Genomic DNA, 19,845 nt, shown 5'->3' on the forward strand with positions numbered 1-19,845 from the left:
ACCAGCATAAGTTTAATAACATGTGTAACTATGTTGTGGGGGTGAGCACTAAGCAGTGTGTAGGGCAGTTTGCAGTGAGATAAGAGGACTTTAAAGAGTGTGATCAAGCGGGCAGTGGAGCGGGAAGCTGGCCTCTTCCCAGGTCTCCAGTCTTCAGGTAAGGATCAAAACCGAGTGGCCTTGCTTGGAAAGTGAGCAAGGTACTCATAAAACCTCTGAAGAACTGTGCCTGTGCAGTGTCCAGGCAACCTACCCTACATCGCCTTGCTTTAATCTGTGCGGGCCATCACACACCCGGAACAAGAGCCTTCCTGGTACAGTCTTTTGGGATCCAGTTTTAGAGTTGGTGCTAGCACATCTAAGAGGCATGGAAAGACTAGACTTTGGAGTCACGAGAACAGAGGTGGGAGTTACGACAGAGAAGACGGCTTGCCCAAGGACAAGCATCTGGACCTACTAGGGTCACACTACGGAGAAGGCCATTATCTCAGGTGTGTGATGGGGGAAAGTGGGAAGGCCCTGGCAGAAAAAGCCTTCTCCTCTTGCTGGTTGACACCTGTGGTTCTGCTTTTGGTGTTTATCGGGTTCATTTAGGGAACAAGAAGATTGTAGAGGCTATGCTTACTTTAACAATTATTCATTGTTCATCTGAAACTTAACAGGGTGTTCTGTATCCCTGTGGCTCAATCTGACAACTCCGTCTAGAAAGGCTCTCACCTATGTTAGCAGATGTCAGTCATCTAAAATTCAATGTGAATTAGTTTGTCAGATTTTGTTTCCCTATAAAGTCGGCTTTTATGGGGAGGGGTAGATCTATGGGCTAAGTATGGGCCAAAGAAGGTGAGGACAATAGTTTCCGTGAAAAGCCACCGTGGAAAGAAGAGAAACATGATGAACGGGCTCTATCCAAGATGGTGGTGATGAGGTTGGGCAGGTTGATGGTGGCTATCCGTGACAAAGAGAATTGCATAAATTGGGACAAAGAAGTAAGAGTCGCGCTGAGCCCAGTATTGATGAGTATTAACAAGGACAAAGGGAGAAATAAGAACCAGTAAGACTAGCCAGATCATGGAGGACCTTGGGTGCTCTGGAGCTTGGACGTTATCCTAAAGGTGAGAGGAAGACTTTGAAGCATTTGAGGAGGGCCATGCCATAGCCAGGCCTTCCCAGGGTGGAGGAGAGGTAAGGGGAGGCTGGGAGTCATCAAACCCTGCAGTCATCTTGTTCCAGATCTTGGCATTGTCTGGGTGATCCAGGAGGAAATGCCTATCACACATGCTACCTAGGGACATTCATGATTACATTCTTCTTATCTCACTCACTGACAGGGCAAAATATCCTGCCACTGTTGTCCTGGGAATATCTGGCCCCAGACTATTTATCCCCAGGGCAAGATTGTGAGTTTACTTTTGTCCGTGGCCTGGACTTGACCTTCTGTTAGCTCATCTACAAGTGTTTGTTCTGATAAAGTGCATTCCAGGCAGTCCATAACTCACTAACCATAGCCTTATCCTGCAGTAACACAATAACTACTGTTATATAATGAAAAAAAAAAAAATCCCCGTCATCAGAACACAGGGAGTGGTAACGTGACACACGGGATAAGTCATACCAGGGAGGAAGCGGAGGATGATTTGTAGTTGAGGCTACCATCCAGACACAAAATCTCTCTCGTCTTCACAAGGCTCACCACTCTGGCATCTCGCAGGTGCCTTCTACTCCAAATGATACCTCTTTTCAAATAACGCTTAAAAAGTAGCACAAGTCATGTGTGAAAATAACCTCATTGAAAAATTCAAGCAATAGAAAAAATGAATGCCTCTCCCTCCCACTCCCAGAACCACTCCAATCTTCAGAGAAAATACTGGTGACAACTGGTTTTCAGGGATTTCCTTCTGTGTATCCTTAACGTTTACATCTGCATAGATACAAATGTATGATTCCATTAATGAGAAAATAGTGTGTGTGTGTGTGTGTGTGTGTGTGTGTGTGTGAGATTTAGTTACTTGCCTTTTCACTGAACAATGTATTTTGGAAAGTATTCTGTGTCAGTGTGCATACATTGGTTTCATATATTTTAATGTGTATTATTTCACACTATGGTGGGTATTTGAGGTATTTCCACTTTTTTCATGATTATAAATGAAATTGTAATGCATGTCCTTGTGCATGTGTACATTTTAAATATTCAATTAAGTAATTAAGACTCTAGTTTGGAATGGGTCTGAGGCTGCAGTTCTGGTTGGTGAGCAGGGAACTGGGGCTCTTTCCTTGAAACCTGGCACATACGGGACCCTCTGGGCTCCACCTCTGTGAGTGGATGGTGGCCACCCTGGTAAATGTAGAGGGAGTCACTTATCTGAAGGTGGCTCCTGAAGGTGATGAATGGATTATGTGTCTGAAGAGGCATCAGAGGCGGGGCCGGATGATGAAGGGGTGGCCCAAGCATCAGTCAGCCAACGTTGGCAAGTAACTAGCACACACACTCCCTTTGAACTTGTGGTGATTGGAAGAGGAGATACAGATTGTTCTCGGCAAAATGAGGACAAGGCCTTGAACTGCCGAGCGCTTGGACTGAAATCCACCCTTGCTGTGGCTGGGTCCATCTGAGTCTTAAAAGTATTCAAAAAAATTAGCTGCTGAACAATAAAGAAATATCAGATAAAAGTATCAATATCAGGCTTCTCTAAAACATTTTTAGGAAATCTGAGTGTATGAGGCCTGCACATTTCTTTATGGAAGCAAAGAATGATTCCTCTATGTTTAATTTGCCAACAGAATGATCGAGAGGCCACCTGTCTGCTTCCCTTACTTACCTGTCAGTCTGGTTCCTGAATGCATCTGGGTTTGGATGGCTGGCACAGTGCCAAAGACCAATGAAGCCTAAGGACCTCTTGGAAGCATTTGCAAGACACACTTGTAATGTGGGTCAGCCCCTTAACAGATGCAAATCTCATTAGATGATTAGCAGGGTGGGGTAGTGAAGAACCTGTGACACAGTAGGGCTCCAGATGCCTGAAGATGACAATTTCTTCTCTTGGAGGAGATTAACAAACTCCGGCATTAGGACTCTGTTTTTAGTTCTTCTTCTATCCTAAGAGAAGGTAGGCAGCGAGGCTATACCTTATTATCTTAAGCAGAGGACAGCTGAAAGCCTAGGTCACTGCAGTTCAGTTTAAGATAAAAACTTGACGTACAGTTGACTCCTGAACATCATGGGAATTAGGGGCACGACTCCTTTCCCATCTCCTTTCTCGTCACTTCACACGACTAAACTGATCAGGGTCGCTCCAAGTGAATCTAGGAAAAATAAAGACACAGACACAGAAAGAACCTTTCCTTTGGGTTCAGTGACCACTCATCAGCCACAGCTCCCACAAGGGGGGCAAGGCAGGCAATAAAGAGAGTGAGGAGCAGGTGCTGAACCCTTTTATTGGGGAGAAGCCATTCAGATGAGGCGAGGGGTCAGGTTTCAGGGGGTTGAGTCTAGCTTCTGATGTCTGCAGTCAGCAGGTTGACTGACATCTAGGGAGGCCACGTCCATTTCATGTGCTGTGTGGGGATCATAGGCAGAGCGAGATAAAGGACACTAATGTCGCCCTCCCAAACAGAGGGGCAACATGGGTTCAGTCGACCCTGTGCGCTCAGTGCTCATAGTTCACACACACAGCCCATGTCTGGCTTGCCACATCTCCACACTCTTCATCACTCAAGATTAAGGGGCGCTCGGTTCCGGTGTGGAGGCTTCCGACACTTTGTAATATTGATCAAATATTTTACTGGGTATTATATATACTATGTTTATGCATTATATGTATATGTACACATGCATACACATACACATGTAGTATTCTTCATATATGAAGTAGGTAGTATTCCCCATGGATATGATTAAATACATAGTGTCCATTTTCTGTAAATATGTGCATATATATGATAATGTACCCATATACACAAACATACGATGTATGCAGCATATATGTGTGTGTATATATGTATGTGTATATATGTGTGTGTGTATATGTATGTGTATATATGTGTGTGTATATGTATGTATGTATATATGTACCACATACATAAATAAAATGGGTACAACGCATTTATGCATATCTATTAAGAGCAGTCCTCTCTCTGCATACGAGAATGTCACATGGGTGGTGACATGCCCATGTCCCTTTGGCTCTTAGTACCCTCATGTGCTATTTAGAGGAAGTGACTGACAGCCAATTAGCTTCTGGAAAGAACACGGGATTAGGGTGCAAGAGGCTTGGCTTTGCCATTAATCCCCACGCTACCTCAAAGCTTTTATTTCCTCATTATAAAGCAGGGCAGGGTGATGTTAATACAGGAAATGCCATAAAGACTAATGAAGAGATGTTTGTAGAAGATTCAGGCCTGACACAGGATACATAACAGAGAGTCAATATTAAAGCCTCTGCGACTAAGGGCCATATCTGTTATTTCCTTCTTCTTTTTTTCTTTCAAAAGCAACGTATAGTATTAAAAGTGCAGTTTCCTTTGTGTCATCATACAAAGCAGAGCAGTCTCTTGCCTGTCAGGCTGGCTGCCAGCTACATGGAAATCAGTGATCATTATGGATAATGAACAGGCATGAAGAGATTTACTGTTGATGATCTTGTTTGGTACAGTCCTTCCACTAGATTCAATCATAGGTACACCCCATCCACACCCAGACAGTTCACAGTCGATCAGCTGAGTCCCAGTCAGAAGAGTGGTGTGTCCTTGGGTTTGGAATGCTTGTTGGCTCCTTGTTCCTCCTCAGTGACCCCTTGTTTTCTTCTTTTGCATGGGTGGTAAAGGGAAGGGCTGCACTGATGTCCGCTAGTACACAGCACCAAGCGCATGGAGCTTTCTGTCCAATCTAGTTGAATGAAAATATTATCCATTTGCTTGTAGAAGACACTGAGCCTCATTTTCCAAGGAAGTCTCCAGTTGGCCCAAAGACACTTAAGTCTGAAGGACCCAATTCCACACTTCCACTAAGCTGCACTTCCACCAGAGTGTGGGAGTAACGCCCACCTAGGACCAGGTCTGAGCAGGGCAGGGAGCTCTCCCACCCTGCCCTCTACTCAGAGCCGGTTTTCTTTCCAGGACGCTGTACATTTCAGATCATCCTTCATTTGTGGTCCCAGGCTAAATGGAGTAGTAACAGAGGTGTGTGCAGAGGACCCTTGGAATCACTCTCCAGTTCTTATGGGCTCCTTTCTGTTATATAATCTAGTATAGAAAACACATGCCATGAACACACACACACACACACACACACACACAGAACACTTTGGAGCTGCATCTGGTTTGATTACCTAACTTGTTATGAATTTTTCTTCTCAAATGAGAACTTCCCCCACTATGTTCTATTTCTCCAGTTTGACAGGTTCATCTTGCTTTTATTAAATACTAACTTAATACAGATATTGTAAGTATCAATATACCCACTATTTTCTTTCCTAAGAATAACTATTCTTAATTTTGATAAAGTACAATTTATAATTTTTTAAATGAACTGTGCATTTGGTATTGTATTTTAAATGTCATTGCCTTACCCAAAGATTTTATCTTATGTTTTCTTCCTCAAGTTGTGTTATTTTAAGTCTGTTTTTAGTTCTTTGATATGTTTCAAGTTAGTTTTTTCAAGCCTTTTAAAAGAATATATCATCCTTAGAAACAGAGAAGCTGGTTATTTCCTGTTTTATTTCCAGGTGCCTCTTGCACCCTAATCCCGTGTTCTTTCCTAATCCTAGCTCTTCTTTCCCGTGTCCATGAACATCCAGTGTTTCTAGTGATGTGTTCTTTAATTCTCTGGTAGAGGTTGCGTATGATTGGCAGTGTTGCTTCTTACATGTCCAGTGGGTTTTCCTAGTGGAACTCCCAGTGGGTTTTCTTTTTGCTTTGCAGCACTGGGGATGGAACCCAGGGCCTTGCGCATGTGAGGCAAGCACTCTGCCACTCACTGGGCCACACTGCCAGTCCTCTTTCAGGCAATTTCTTATTCATTTTGTCTAAGTTGTTATATTGTTATAAACCTTTATATTGATTTATCGTCAAACACTAATTATTGTCGAAAAGTCACTGGTTGATATGCGATACGACAGGATAAAATACTTTTACAAAGCTTACTACACTTCCTCCAGTGGGAAAATCTGTTTATACCCATCACCCTCCCCTCCTTCTCCTCAAACATCCCAGACTTCAGTTCAGCATGTGACAAGCCTTTTAAAAGAATAGATTCTCCTCAGAAACAGAGCAGCTGGGTATTTCCTGTTTTATTTCCACTTTGGTTCAAATGCCCATCTGTAGGAAGGGAAGGAGGGGCTACCTGGTGATTGTGTGTCTCAGTGTCTTATTTGGGGATTAAAATCCTGGGCTGAACTCTGAGACCCAGAAGACCTTATCATGAATAAAATGTGAGCCAAACAGCCAGAAGGAGCAGCGGGAATGAAAGCATTTTAAGCAAATTGTAGTAGTGATGGGGCTGCTGAGCTTCGCCGACGGCTCTGGTCCTGGTGGGCCTCAGTGTCCGGTTCCACTGGGTCAGGATGGCATTTCTGGCCCCCTCCCACTTCCCTGGTCCCATCAGTCGAAACTGGTAGGGACTGCAGGGGCCAAAGAAGACCTCCAGGGCCAGCCGGGGATCGGTCAGGAAGAGCCACGGTATGTTAGGCTTGGCCCCTATGAAGGAGCCCAGCTCATCCATGTATGTGACATAATCTGTCTGCAAGGTGTGGCTCTGGCCAAACCTGAGGAGGGAAAAGAACATGCCTGAGTAAGAGTCACAGCTGCCAACAGAAGCATGAATTTTGATTTATTTTTTCTCAGAATAATAATATTTTGGCCAGCACCCCTATTTATGCCCCTCAGCCCAATCTTTTCCTACAAATTTGAAGGGTTTTTTTTTTTTTTATTTTTTATTTTTGGCTAAGTGAGCTTTTTCTTTCATTTTTCTTCCTAATCTCTATCTGAGTTTGATATAGTTTTCTTTTATCTCTGACCACACGGCCTGGAACAAACTGACCCCCTGATTCAAGGTGATTGATTAACTTAGTTCACCGTGGATTGCAGTATGGGGATTGAATATACGTACCAGGCCAGCGTTCTACCACGGAGCTATGTCCCCAGCCCAACTGAGGTTACTCTTTAACACAATTATTCTTTGTACAATATTGCATAGAATCTGCCCCAACGTTTGATTTTTATATTGGCCTGTGAACAGTGTAATATTGCTGTCGTTTATTAATGTACATTGTTTCATACTTTTAGTTGGACTGTGGCCTCATCCTTAAGGAAACCGGAAGAGTAGTTGGTCATTTAAGTAATAAGATTGACATTTAGGCCTTCTTTTCCTTCCTCTTTTTTCGTGTTGGCCTCTAAAGGAAAGGATATCAAGCTGCAGGAATCGTAGCACACTGGATCGCCTGCCTCCGTGACTCCTAGGAGAACCTCATGAGGTCACGTGGGAGGTTGTGTTCACTCTGAGGATTCCATTTCTTCTCTAGGCCCTGAGCAGGCACCCACTTTGGGGCATTAGAGGAGTAATGTGTCAGAGGCTTGAAAGAGGAAGAAACTTCCCACACAGTTGCCTATGTGCCCCTTACCTAATTATCCTTTCAACAGATTTTTGATACATCATTTGAAAAATGTCTTCTGTTATAGAAGTAATGAACATGAAAAGTCCACTTAAGTATCTGACGCCTACACATTTACATGACTTTCTACAATTCTCATTGATGTTATGCTTGAAAACACATTTGGATGAATCTGAAGCCAAACTCTGTTGGAAGAAAACACTAGGGCAGGGAAGTTCAACCCAAGATTTTACTTGGCTTTCTTATTCCAGCAAACTAGAAGCCACTGCACAATTTCCAACTAGCTAACTTGCTGGCAGACAGGGCTGATGGAGTAGGAGCTTTTGGGGAACGCTGGGGAGTCATTTCTCAGCAGCAGCAGCAGCAGCACTATTCTGATTTGAGCTGGATGTTCCTTTGGTTGGTGGATTATGCTCAACATAATAGGATGGTCAGCAGCATCTCAGACTCTAACTGTAAAAGGCCAGTAGTAAGCCTTCCCTGCTTGCAGTGACCAGATTTTACCAAATGTTCCCTGGAGAGCAAAATTGTTCTTATCAGAGAATCTTTGTTCCAGAGTTAAATAGAGGTTTAGTGACTGATTACCCATCTGATACAGTTGATTATAGAAGGTATTCAAAAAACATGAACTCTGACGGGTGACAAATTACAGACCGATGGTGCTTTGCTATGTGCAGAGGCAACTTTGGGACTCTGTCATTAGCAAGGGCCAGCACTCACCACTTTAGTTTCTTCCCCATTTTCTCATCGATGTCATCCATCATTTCATTTGTGGTTGGTAGGGTACATGAGTCTGAAAAAGAAATGAAGAGAAAAATATTGAAAAGACAAAGGAATCAGAAGTATGCAATGACACATGAGGGAATTCATCCAGTACTTATGAAATGTTTGTGTTAAGAAGAGCTGTTTTTGGTACCTTTAGCAGACTAAGGATTCACAAAGACCCGAGAAGTTATGAACTTTCTCAGGGAATGGCAAAGCAGCCGTGGCAGGAGACAGTGATGGCAGAGATGTTTGGAGCTTCAAGTCATCCAGTCTCCCATTCCCACAAGGTCATGGAGGGCCTGGTCCTCAACATACCTCAGGGGCATCTCATGCATGTAATAGCTTTGGGTTTCTTCAGATTTCCTGTTTGTATCCTCTTATTAAAAGTTTTCCCAAGGAACAATCTGCTAAACTGTATTCAAAAGCACATCAAGAAAATAATACACCATGGTCACGTGGGTTTCAGCATAAGCAGATCAATCAAGGTAATTCACCGTTTATATGGAATTAAGGACAAGAATCACGTGATCATCTCCTTAGATACAGAAAAGGCCTTTGGTTAAATCCAGCACCCATTCATGTTAAAAATGCCGGAGAAGCTAGGGATAGAAGGAACTTATCTCAGCATATAAAGGCCATTTGTGATGAACTCAAAGCCAATGTCATACTGAATGCAGAACAACTGATAACATTTCCTCTAAAATCAGGAATAAGATAAGGCTGTCGACTCTCACCACTTCTATTCAATAGCCAGAGAAATCAGGCAAAAGAAGAAAATCAACGGGATACAAAAAGGAAAAAAAGAAGTTAAACTATTTTTGTTTGCTGATTAACTGAGCTTATTTCTGGAAGACCCCAAAAACTTCACCAGAAGACTTCAAGAGCTGATAAATGAATTCAGCAAAATAATCAGATAAAAGCTCAACACCCATAAATCAAAGGCTTTTCTATACTCCAACAGTGATTCTGCTGAAGAGAGATCAGAAAAACCCATCCCATTCACAATAACCTAAAAAAGTACTTGAGAATTAGTATCTAACCAAGGAGGTGAAAGATCTCTGTGATGAAACTTATAGAACACAGAAACAAGAAATTGAAGAAGACCTTCGAAGATGGAAAGACCTCCCGTGTTCTTGGATGGGCAGAATTAATATTGTCAATATGGCCATACTACCAAAAGCAATACAGAGATTCAGTGCAATCCACATCAAAATACTAATGATATTCTTCACACAACTAGAAAAAGTAGGTCCTTAAATTCCCTTGGAAAAATCAGAGACCCAGAATAGCCAAAGCAGTTCTGGGCAAGAAGAATGAACAAGGCATCATAATACCTGATCTCAAATTATACTACAGAGGTGTAGTGCAAAACCAGCATGGTATTGGCATCAAAATGGCATGAAGACCAAATGGAACAGAATTGAAAGCAGAGACAAACCGCATACTTACAGCCATCTGACAAAGGTGCCCAAAATATTTGTTGGAGAACCTTTTTAACAAATGGTGCTGGGAAAACTGATCAGCCCTATGTGGAAGAGTGAAATGAGATAGCTCTCTCTCACCCTGCACAGAAGTCAAACCCAAGTGGGTCAAAGACTTAGGACTTGGGCCAGAAACCTCGCAACTGCTGTAAAAAAACACAGGGTGCCCCATCATATTGGGGTTGGCACCGACTTCCTAAACAAGACCCCTGAAGCTCAGGGAATAAAAGAAAAGAAACAAAGTGCTAAAACCATTCATTCTAAGGCTCATGGTAGCTAAACAAGACAATGGGAGGAAGTGTGGGCTTCAACCTAAGCCCGCAGCCACAGAGGATGTTTTAAGGGAAAGCAGGTGAATTTTAGGTTTTTGCAAATTTTACTACCTCTATGGAGCCTTCTTCTGACTGATGACTGTAGCTCATTTGTAACACCAGAGGAAAGTCAGTACGACATTTGCAGACAGGAGCACGCCCAGGGCATTGTGAGCACCTTACCTCTGCCTAGTGGCACTCTATAGCCATCATTTACTGTATGCTCCACTAGAAAGGAAAGGGGTCAGAATCTGGGTCTTCTCTCTCTGATATTGTGTCCTAAGTACAAGACAGAGCCTGACACACAGTAGGCTTTCAATAAATATTTGATAAATGAATAAAATGACACCTTTTGTTTCAAGCAGATTTCCTAGGTTTATACCTATATCCTGTCTTCCCATAAAACCCCAGGCTTTGGGCACTGCTGTGCCTTTCAAGAGACAGGGACAATAGAAGGATTTTACAGAGGAAGACCTATAGAAGAGATTTCACAGCAGCATTCATTTAAATAATCATCCCTCATGGTGCATTTGAAATAGGAATGTATGTATCCACAATATTTTTAGAAAGCATAAATGTACAAACAATCTATAATTGCAATAGTTTCTTCATTCCTTGTAAGTTTTTATGAACATTGTTAGGCAGGTTGTATTTACATTGACCAAGATTCTTGAATCCTTGAATAAAAGGACATGTTAAATAGTAATGATAATCCAGTCACTGGAGTAATTAAATCCATATATTTGAGACTTTCTCCATGTAATTCTCATATTCTTGATCTCCTCACACAAGAATTCTTGCAGCCCCTGGAACTCCTGGGGTCTAGAATCAAGGAAGGTGGGGGGAGAAGACTTTCACAGAGTCAGAGTGATACTGTGATTGTGACACCAGCTGATATTCACCAGCTCTCCAGCATGCCCCAGTGCCCACCAGGCCCTCCTCGCCTTTGCAATGCACCTGTCATTGCACTGACCCCATGCTGTCCTCTCTTGCGTGAACCCTTGCAAAGGCTGCTCAGTTCCCTGTGAGAAGGTCAGGCTGCTTTTTATAGCCTTTCTTGCCCCTGGTGATCTAGCACCTCCCTTCATCCCTTGCTACTCCCCTCCTCTGCATTATATTCCCTTACACCAAATGCTTCTGCTCCCTCACACATGCAATGTCATTCTTCACCTTGGTGTCTTTCCTCATGCTGTTCCATGGAGTCACTGGCCAGCTTCCCTCCCCAGAACACCCCACAGCTTCCCCTGTTGTGGCAACCCCCCACGTCCCATATGAAATTCTGTGAAGTCAAGGAGCACCTGCTTATCTTACCCCGTTGGATTTCTAGCACAGTACTTGGCATACAGGAGGTGCTCCATAAATGCTCATTGACCAAAAGAATGAAATACAGATGGCCCACCTACTTGCAAACACTTTCGCAGCCCAGCGGGCCTGCAGGTCAGCTGTGGGGATGGCAGCCCCCAGGGACTGGACAAGGCCAATCACAGCCAAGGTCGACTTCTCAAGCTGAGGGGGGAAGATGCCTTTGTACAAGGTGACCTCGTTGTTCCTGCTTTTGATGATGGAGTCATCAAGGAAGGGGTAGGCATAACCATAGCCTGTGGCGAAGATGACGGAGTCGATGGCCTCAAACACCGTCCCATCCTCAAACACGGCTGAGGTCTCTGTGAACTTCTTCACCCCAGGCTTTATGGACACGGTGCCACACAGGATGCGGGATGGGAGCTCATCATTGAACACTGGCTCTTTCCTCAGGGGACTGCAGAAACGAGAGGCAAACAGCCTTGCTGTGAAACACCTCCTTTCCAAGCAACAGCTGAAGTCATGTTTAAAGCATGTATGTCTGCACTAAGGAAAGAAAACATAAAGAAAGTGTGTGATGGTCCAGTCACTAGCTTTATGATTAGTGGTTGATTAGTGATTTTGTGAATAGTTACCTGTTACTATTTAATAAAGCCACTGTGACATTTTTAAATGAATAAATTCATGTTTATAAGGCATGAAAAATTCCTTATAACCAGTAGAAAAGAGATCTCATATGCATTCCTTTGACCCATTTTTATTACAAATTTAACGTGTATTAGATACGCTCAATAACTTCAAGACCATTGCCCGTGAGAGCTATGATTCTTAGCTCAAGCTAGCCACCTAGAGAACTGTTTTTAAATGTTGGAGAGTGATATTGGCCAAATTCTAGTGTTATATTGTGTGCATGTATGAATACGTCACAATTAATCCCATCAATACGTGCAACTATAATGCACCAATAAAAAATGTGGAAAAAATGTTAAAAAATACCTCATTTCCAAGAAATATCTGCAGCTGCTTACAGAACTGTTACCAAATTGGATCCGCTAACCATTAGCATGAAGGTCACAGAAGTCTCTTGGAAAATTCCTTTCCTACATCTGTGACAATTCTTAAGATGTTGTTGGAGCTTCCTTTTTTGACCCTTGAAACTTGAGTCTTCTCTTACGGGTGCTTTTACGACTTGGCGATTCATCAGATAGATAGAATAAAACCACTTCTAGACATAATAAAGTGCTTAAGAGTGTAGACACTGAAGCCACAAGGCCCAAGTGCGTGACAGCTCCGACTCTTTCTGGCTGTTGCTTCTCTTTGTTTCCTTATGTGTACAAAGGGGAGAATCCTAGTATCTTCTTCATAGGGTTCTTGTGAGAACTAAATGAACAATTATCTAGAGAGCACTTTGAACTATACCCGGCACATGCCAGCACAATTACTGTAAGTGAATTATCATTCCAATTTTAAGGTCGTGTGTAGGGAAGATTTTAAAGATTCGTAGTGTTTTATTGCCATGTTTGGTTTTCTTCCATCAGCTCTGGTCACAAAATAAAAAATAGCAACTTAGATACTGTGCTTTGGTTGCCAAAATTCTAGGAATGATATTTTTTATGACAACATATTTCATGTTGACTTAAGTTTCCTTCAGGGATTGTGGAATTTCCTCTAAGTATCTCATATACCAAGAAACTGTTTAAATGTTAAAATTTATCTTTATGTATTTCCACAGTTTTCCACCTCTGTAATTCTGTAACCTCTTTTTTTGCCTTACACACAAAAAAAGAAAAAAGAAAAAAAGAAAGGAGGTCACAGCAAAGCCTGTTTTTGATTCTGTTCTCCTTCACCTCAAGCAAAGGCGGAGTGATAAGGGTACCCGAACATTTTCTGGGAGGGAGCTTTGTTCTCAGAATGAATGGATTCCCAAAACTGAGTATTAACTGTCTAAATGGAGAAGCCAAAATATAGTTTGCAATTACTTTTACAGGACAAAATATATTAACCGGCTCAAGCTTTGGAATGCCTTTTGTGTTAAACATATCTATTTTAAAGGTGTAAAGTCAACATTAATTTTTCATGAGGGATATAGCAGTCAGTGAGACTGGGTAGGATAAATGCTTTGGATCAGGGTTTCATTCCTAAACCTGTTGCTTGATTTACAGTTCCTCCTCATTTTTCCTTAACTGGTGTCTCTACACGCAGTGGAACTTTTTGGCCCACATGGCCAGCAGGTGAAATGTCTTAGTGAAGCCTTTCTTTTCTTACCCACTTAAAAGTTCCCCCACCCCATACTGATCTTTCTAATCAGAACGCCTTCTTCATTAGTAAGTATCGAGCTTTTTCTCCAGAAGAAGTAAATAAATGAACAACTTAGTAATTTTACAGGTCACATAGGCACTATGGACCTTCATTGCTTTATAGGTGCCCTGTCTCCTGACTGCCTCGCAAAACTGTGCAGTTGCCAGGGGTGGAGGAAGCATCCACTTTTGCTCTGAGATTTCCTACTGGTAGAGACACTATTCTGTTAAATGTGCCTTAGAAGCACATCAGAATCCTTGAGGCTAAAAGCCAATATTTGTAATGCTCTATGGCTTACAAAATCATTTTTATCTTTCTTATCCTATGGAACATGACAAGAGTCTTGGGAAGCAGATGTTATTGATAACCTCATTCACCGATAAGCATGGACAAGATAGTCTTAAAAAATGTTTGTTCTGCCCTCCACGCCCTATGCTATGGCTTGTAGCTACTCTGAATCCTGCTCTTCAGGATGACTTAGCTGCCTGGTCCACGCCCATTCGGATTCATCTGCATACATTTCTCCCAACTGGTCTCAACAAGGTTTCCAACCCATAATGATCATCCAGTCTTTTGTGTCATCTGTGCAGTTTTTAATTTAATCCCACCCGACTCAATGAGACAATGACAGTGGGGTCGAGAGAGAAAGAATTTGCTTGAACTAGTGCCCTGCTTTTTGAGAGATAAAATATATACTATTTGTAGTACCGATTTAAAGGCACCAGGCCATAGTTCTCATGCTTAAACCACGTGTTCATCTTCTTGACATATAACCAGTCAGAGACAAATGATGGAAGGATATTCCGGAGAAAGGAGGCAAAGCGGGTAACATACACCATGTCCCAAGGGTAGCCGTCATCCCAAACCCGGCCCATGACCCAGGAACCACTTCTGGTGCTGATGATGACCTGGAAGGGAAAGGCAACACAGACTGCAGCATCACTTTGTAAGAAATAAGCAAATATGACTGAATTTCTCTGGACACTTCTACATATTTCCCTCAATATTTAGATAGGAACACCTTCTCTTATGGTTTAGAAATCAGGTCTCTCCCCAAGCTCATGTGGGAGATAATGCAAGAAATTTCAGAGGTGAAACGTTCAGGTTATGAGAGCCTTAATCTAACCAGTGCATAAATCCAGGGGTAGGGATTGACTGGATGGTAACTCAGCAGGTAGGAGGTGGCTGGTGGAGGGGGGTCATGGGGGCGTGCCCTTGGGGTTGATATTTTGCTTGTGGTGAGGGGAGCTCTCTCTGCTTCCTGGTTGTCATATCCTGAGCTGCTTTCCTCCGCCACACCATGATGTTGTACCTCACCTCAGGCCAAGAGCGCCAGAATTGGCTCCGTATGGACTGAGGCCTCTGAAGCCATGAGCACCAAGTAAACTTGTCCTCCTCTAAAATTGTTCTGGTCAGGTCTTCTGGTCACAGAAGAAAACCACAAACAACAAACAAACAAAAATACCCAAACCAAACCAAACCAAAATAAAACTGACTAAAACCTCTCAAAGGCGAGGGTCTGGATGAAAAAGTCCATAATTGAAAGTAGGTGGAGGCAGGATCCCTTCTCCCTCCCCCGAGGGCTGGTGACAGTGTTGACAGGATGAGAACCTGCCTTAAGAAGTATTCAGCTGGGCACGTTTACTCTAACCTACTCATAGACCAAGACGGGGGTCTGGGAGCCCTAGGAGGGTGGGTGGTAGAAGGAGGCGGGCTGAAGGGAAAGGTGCAGCTGAATCTCTACATGAAACGAGGCCACGGAGACACCACGGAGTAATTCTGTTCTCTGTGCCCGGTGTCCTTCCCTTGTGTCCTTCCCCAGTCCTCCCCGTGCACCTGCCCCAGGAGTCCTGGGCTTTCCAAACAAAGGCGAGTCTGGCCTCTGGTCTGTTCTAGCCTCCCTGTGACAACTTGAGGGGATGTTTAGCTTTAAAACACTTTAGATTTTTATTTACATCCATTTATGAGTTTATGTATTGAGTACTTGTCTCCTTAAAAATACACTGGGTTTCTTCAGGGCCAGGTCAAGCGTGGGTCAGCTGGTCCCGTCCAGCTCGGCCTGGGGGTAGGTGCCTTTCATGGTGCGGCTGTGGCCACACTCGTCCCACTGGGAGACTAACACTGCCTTTCATGATGGTCCACGCATGTCTCGTGCCCTGTCCACCCCTCTCCTGGCCTTGAAGTCAGGAACTGCTCTAACTATGCCTGTCTTTTTAGCATAACAGAGTTTGGACCCAATATTTACTGAACACTGGCTGTCGAAGGAATATGCTGTCCCCAATACCAAACCATGTGCCTGTTCCAGAACTTCAGAACAGACGCAGTACCTGTCTCATGGTAAGTGCTGGGAAATAGTGTGACACAAATACAGATAGGGCCTGATTAGGAACCGATTGACGGGGAGGCTATCAGAACATAAAATTAACACAAAAACCTACATAGACACACTTACTCATGTAATTATGCCTGGACACTCACCTCAGGTCTCAACAGAAGGAACTTTCTTCCAGGCCTGGGCCACATTACCTTTCTGCACATGCAGATGTGTGTCAGGGCCTCCTTGACTTAAAGGGCACATCAGCAGGTGGTATGACATGGCGGACACCATCGTCAGGGCCCAGGCTGTTGATTTAGTGTGTGTTCTTCCCCAAAGCCATTAGGTCACGTACCTGTGCAGCCAGACGACTGAGCTCAACAGCAATGTCGGATCCCGAGTTCCCCAGGCCAATCACAAGGACCCTCTTCCCCCTGAAGGCTTCTGGGCCCTTGTAATCACGGCTGTGGAGGTAGTTGCCTTGTAATTGCTCTAGGCCTAGGCGCAACGGGGAGGGGTCTGAGTGATTTTTGGAAATTGTGAAGACTCAATTTTTTACTATTTTTTAAAAGCCTATTATCAGCCTTAGTTTTAAAAATTCCCTAACTGATGTGCCTTCCCCATTTAGTTCTTGACACTAAGCCCACAAATAATTACCTCTGGTGTCTTAACATCTCAAGGTGTTAGAATTTCTGTTTGGACAATCATATAATAGTAGTTAATGCGTATGCAGTGCTTATTGTGGGCTGGATCCTCTGCTAAGTGCTTGTCATGTTTTTAACAATCGACTCTGGATAACAGCCCTGAATGGTCAGCATTGATATCTCTATTTTAAGAGGTGAAGAAATTGGGACAAAGAGCTTCAGTGGTCAGGCGCTGGAGGAATAGGAAGTGAAGCCCAGGAGTTCTGACCTCACACAACTAACTGCTGCATCTACTGCCCACTAACATCCACAGTTGGGTCTTCCATTCTTCATGAACTTTCACTCTTTTTTGTCCCGTGGATCTCATGCTGGAAATGGGACTCTGTCTTTGAGGGCACTGTGTTCCTTTTGCAGAGAAGGAAAGAAGAGTAGTAGAGGGGGCAGAGAGGCTGTGACATTTGCCACTTTGGGACAGCCCTGGAGTGTGCCTCCATACACACCCCACAAGCACACACACACTCCCAAACCACTGGGATTACAAAAATCAATTTGCAAATTGTGGAGGAAGATGAATTTAGAGTCTTAGGGTTTTTCCTATAAATAAGAAAATGTGCCTTTCTTTAAATTATTTGCTAGCTGGACTCTACTTTTTTGAATGCGCTCCACTCAGAGACCCCCTGTGTCATCAGAACTTCTATTGAGTCGTCACTGTTCTGTGAAATAAGAGCTCGTGTCTGTCGGACCTCTGACTTGAACACCTTTGACTCTTCTAACCCAGGGGTTTATGTTTAGCCTATCATCAGACTGAAACGGTTTTCCTTCTGAAACCTCTGGTAACTTAAGAACAATTAGGTCCCATCTATTGAAAGATCTGTTGTCAACCCTGGTGTTTGCATATGAGCCCCAGATTGTTATATATTTTTTCATACTTACCAGGAAAAGAATCCGTTGGCAGATTGGGGTACACGTGATGTCCTGAGCAAATCATCACAGCGTCAAAAACAGTGGATTCCTGCTTCCCGTCCTTCTCAGTAACCACCGTCCATTGGCCAGTGACTAGGAAGCCAGGACATTTCTTGACACTGGTAACCAGAGTCTTAAAGAAAACCAGAAACGTTCCTTTTATTTATAATTTTTATGTTTTTTTTTTCTTTCTTTCTTGCAGTATTTTTTGTGGAAGAAATCATTGTTGTGAGCTTTCCTGGCCATTGGGAAATGTATGGAAAGATTAAAATAGGAGTCAAGGCAAATCTTCAGTGAGTCTTCAAATTGCATAAGGAACATCACCCCTGGTATTTCTGTCTTTCTGACATCTCATTAGTTGATTGGGGGTAAATGACATCGAGCCTTTTGTGACTGGTGCCTTGGAACAATCCAGGCCATGCTCACTGCCTCCCCTTGACATGGCTTCCTGCCCTCCCTGGCTGGCATCTGTGAGGTACAGATGGTGTGTCCCCGTGGACGCAGAGGCTCTCCCTTGGAAATGTGAGCAACTCCCACGGGCTGAGCTCACGTGCATCACCGTGGACTCCTTCCTGCCATCCCGGAGGGCTACTGCCGTGTTTTTATGATGATCTACTTACGTTTTCTCCCAAACTGGTTTCCATGTTTGTATTTCTTTGAAGATGACATGAACCTACCAGCCACCTGGCTTTACCCACAGCTTGTTCTGCGTGGTATTTCTTCATTCTCCTCTGAAGCCAAACAAACCCTTATCTCAAATCTCACTCTTGTTCTCTTGGTTTTCCTGACTCTAACGTGGCCTTGGGTCCAGTTCTGATAACCCCGTGCACAGGTTGCTGCGAGGGTCTCTAAGGAGCCTGTCTTCCGTCCTCTGATGGCCACGGGCCTGCTCATCACATGGTCTTTCTAAAGATCACATTGATTCTTTCTCCTGCTCAAAATTATTTCAGTTACTCCACAGTATCTAGGATCCATTTTACACATCTAGTGCCATAATTAAAAGTCCACATGATTTTGTTCCAATTTACTTTTTAGTCTTATTTTCCTATAGTCCCACAGTGGGCTTCCCCACTATCTAATCCCCTCCTCCCTTTCTAACTGAACCCTGATTTTGTTTGGAGTGACCAAATAACCAGCAAAGGGATATACTTCTCAGGCTCTGAAATGTAAGCAGACAGCGCTGGATAGGCTCTCCAGGGGAGTCTGTGAAGGGCGCTGATTCAGACAGAGAACATTCTTTTGCCCCTCATCCCCTCCTCTTTTTCCTTGCCTAGAAGGTGGTTGTGATGACTTTAGCTTCAGCAGCTGTTTTGGATGGTGAGGCAACCTTGATGATATAACTTCATGCTAAAATGGTAAAGACCTTGATGGCTGTGGTGCCATCACCCCTCTTGGGATGGGCCCAACCCAGGTTTGATTTACATGGCTGCACAGTCACCCTCATTGTTTTTAAAGCCACGGAACATGCAGGTTTACTGATGTATGTGGCTAAACCTCTCCTAACTGATATGATCTCCCTCTTGGCCAACTTGGTTTGCTCACTATTCTCTATATAAGTGGGTCACGTTTCCCCTCCATAATTTTAGTCATGTCACTCACTTACCCAACACCTACCAACTCAAATTTTATTTTATTTTTTAGAAAAGTTCCTTCCTCAAAGGGTATCTTTCTTATTTTTTGGTACTTGGGGTTGAACCCAGAAGTGCTTTACCACTGAGCCACATTCCCAGTAAACTTTTTATTATTTTTTATTTTGAGGCAGGGTCTCACTAAATTGCTTAGGGCCTTGCTTAGTTGCTGGGGCTGGCCTTGAACTTGTGATCCTCTTGCCTCAGCCTCCCCTGTCACTGGGATTACAGGTGGGCGCCACCACGCCCAGCCCCAAAGTACACTCTTGCTTTATGATCTCCATAGTGTTATTTTCTTTATGAACTATAGACAGCTTTTTAAACTTTCCTCTTTTGATTTAAATTGTCACTTAAATCTTATGTTGTCACTTACTCTAAATGTTCACATTTACGTATTTGTTTTGATATGTGTTTATTGAGGGCTGAGTCTCTGGCTGTTCTTTTGGACACACAACATACAGCACAGTGCAGAGCCCACGTTGGGAACTTCATTAATGTCTAAAGTGAGGCACCTCGTGCATTTGGAATATCATAA

The 19,845-nt window shown here is 43.4% G+C and overlaps 1 protein-coding gene and 1 long non-coding RNA gene across 9 annotated transcripts in view; one reads left to right on the forward strand and one right to left on the reverse strand.

Annotated features, from left to right (window-relative positions):
* On the forward strand, positions 1–18,303 carry LOC125618669. 2 transcript variants are annotated; one of them, XR_007350034.1, is made up of 3 exons: positions 72–491; positions 15,979–16,098; positions 17,885–18,303. It is a non-coding gene; the product is annotated as an uncharacterized LOC125618669 (long non-coding RNA). The 2 variants fall into 2 exon arrangements; XR_007350033.1 differs by lacking the exon at positions 17,885–18,303 and having other exon boundaries at positions 1–491; positions 15,979–16,579.
* LOC107147236 (putative dimethylaniline monooxygenase [N-oxide-forming] 6) overlaps positions 6,267–19,845 on the reverse strand; it is a 23,043-nt gene continuing 9,464 nt past the window's right edge. For 3 of the 7 annotated variants that reach the window (XM_048810043.1, XM_048810042.1, XM_015491631.2), the window contains 6 exons: positions 17,653–17,815; positions 16,431–16,573; positions 14,470–14,669; positions 11,565–11,920; positions 8,325–8,397; positions 6,267–6,758 (listed from right to left, as the gene is read on the reverse strand). In XM_048810043.1, coding sequence (XP_048666000.1) covers positions 6,413–6,758; positions 8,325–8,397; positions 11,565–11,920; positions 14,470–14,669; positions 16,431–16,573; positions 17,653–17,815 — 1,281 coding nt within the window. In that variant the 3' untranslated portion in view covers positions 6,267–6,412. Of the gene's footprint in view, positions 6,759–8,324; positions 8,398–11,560; positions 11,921–14,469; positions 14,670–16,239; positions 16,574–17,652; positions 17,816–18,302; positions 18,430–19,845 lie in introns of those variants that run through there. The other 4 variants (XM_048810045.1, XM_048810044.1, XM_048810046.1 and 1 more) reach the window with 4 other exon arrangements.

Source organism: Marmota marmota, unplaced genomic scaffold (genome assembly GCF_001458135.2).
Source record: "Marmota marmota marmota unplaced genomic scaffold, marMar, whole genome shotgun sequence".
Classification (NCBI taxonomy): Eukaryota; Metazoa; Chordata; class Mammalia; order Rodentia; family Sciuridae; genus Marmota; species Marmota marmota.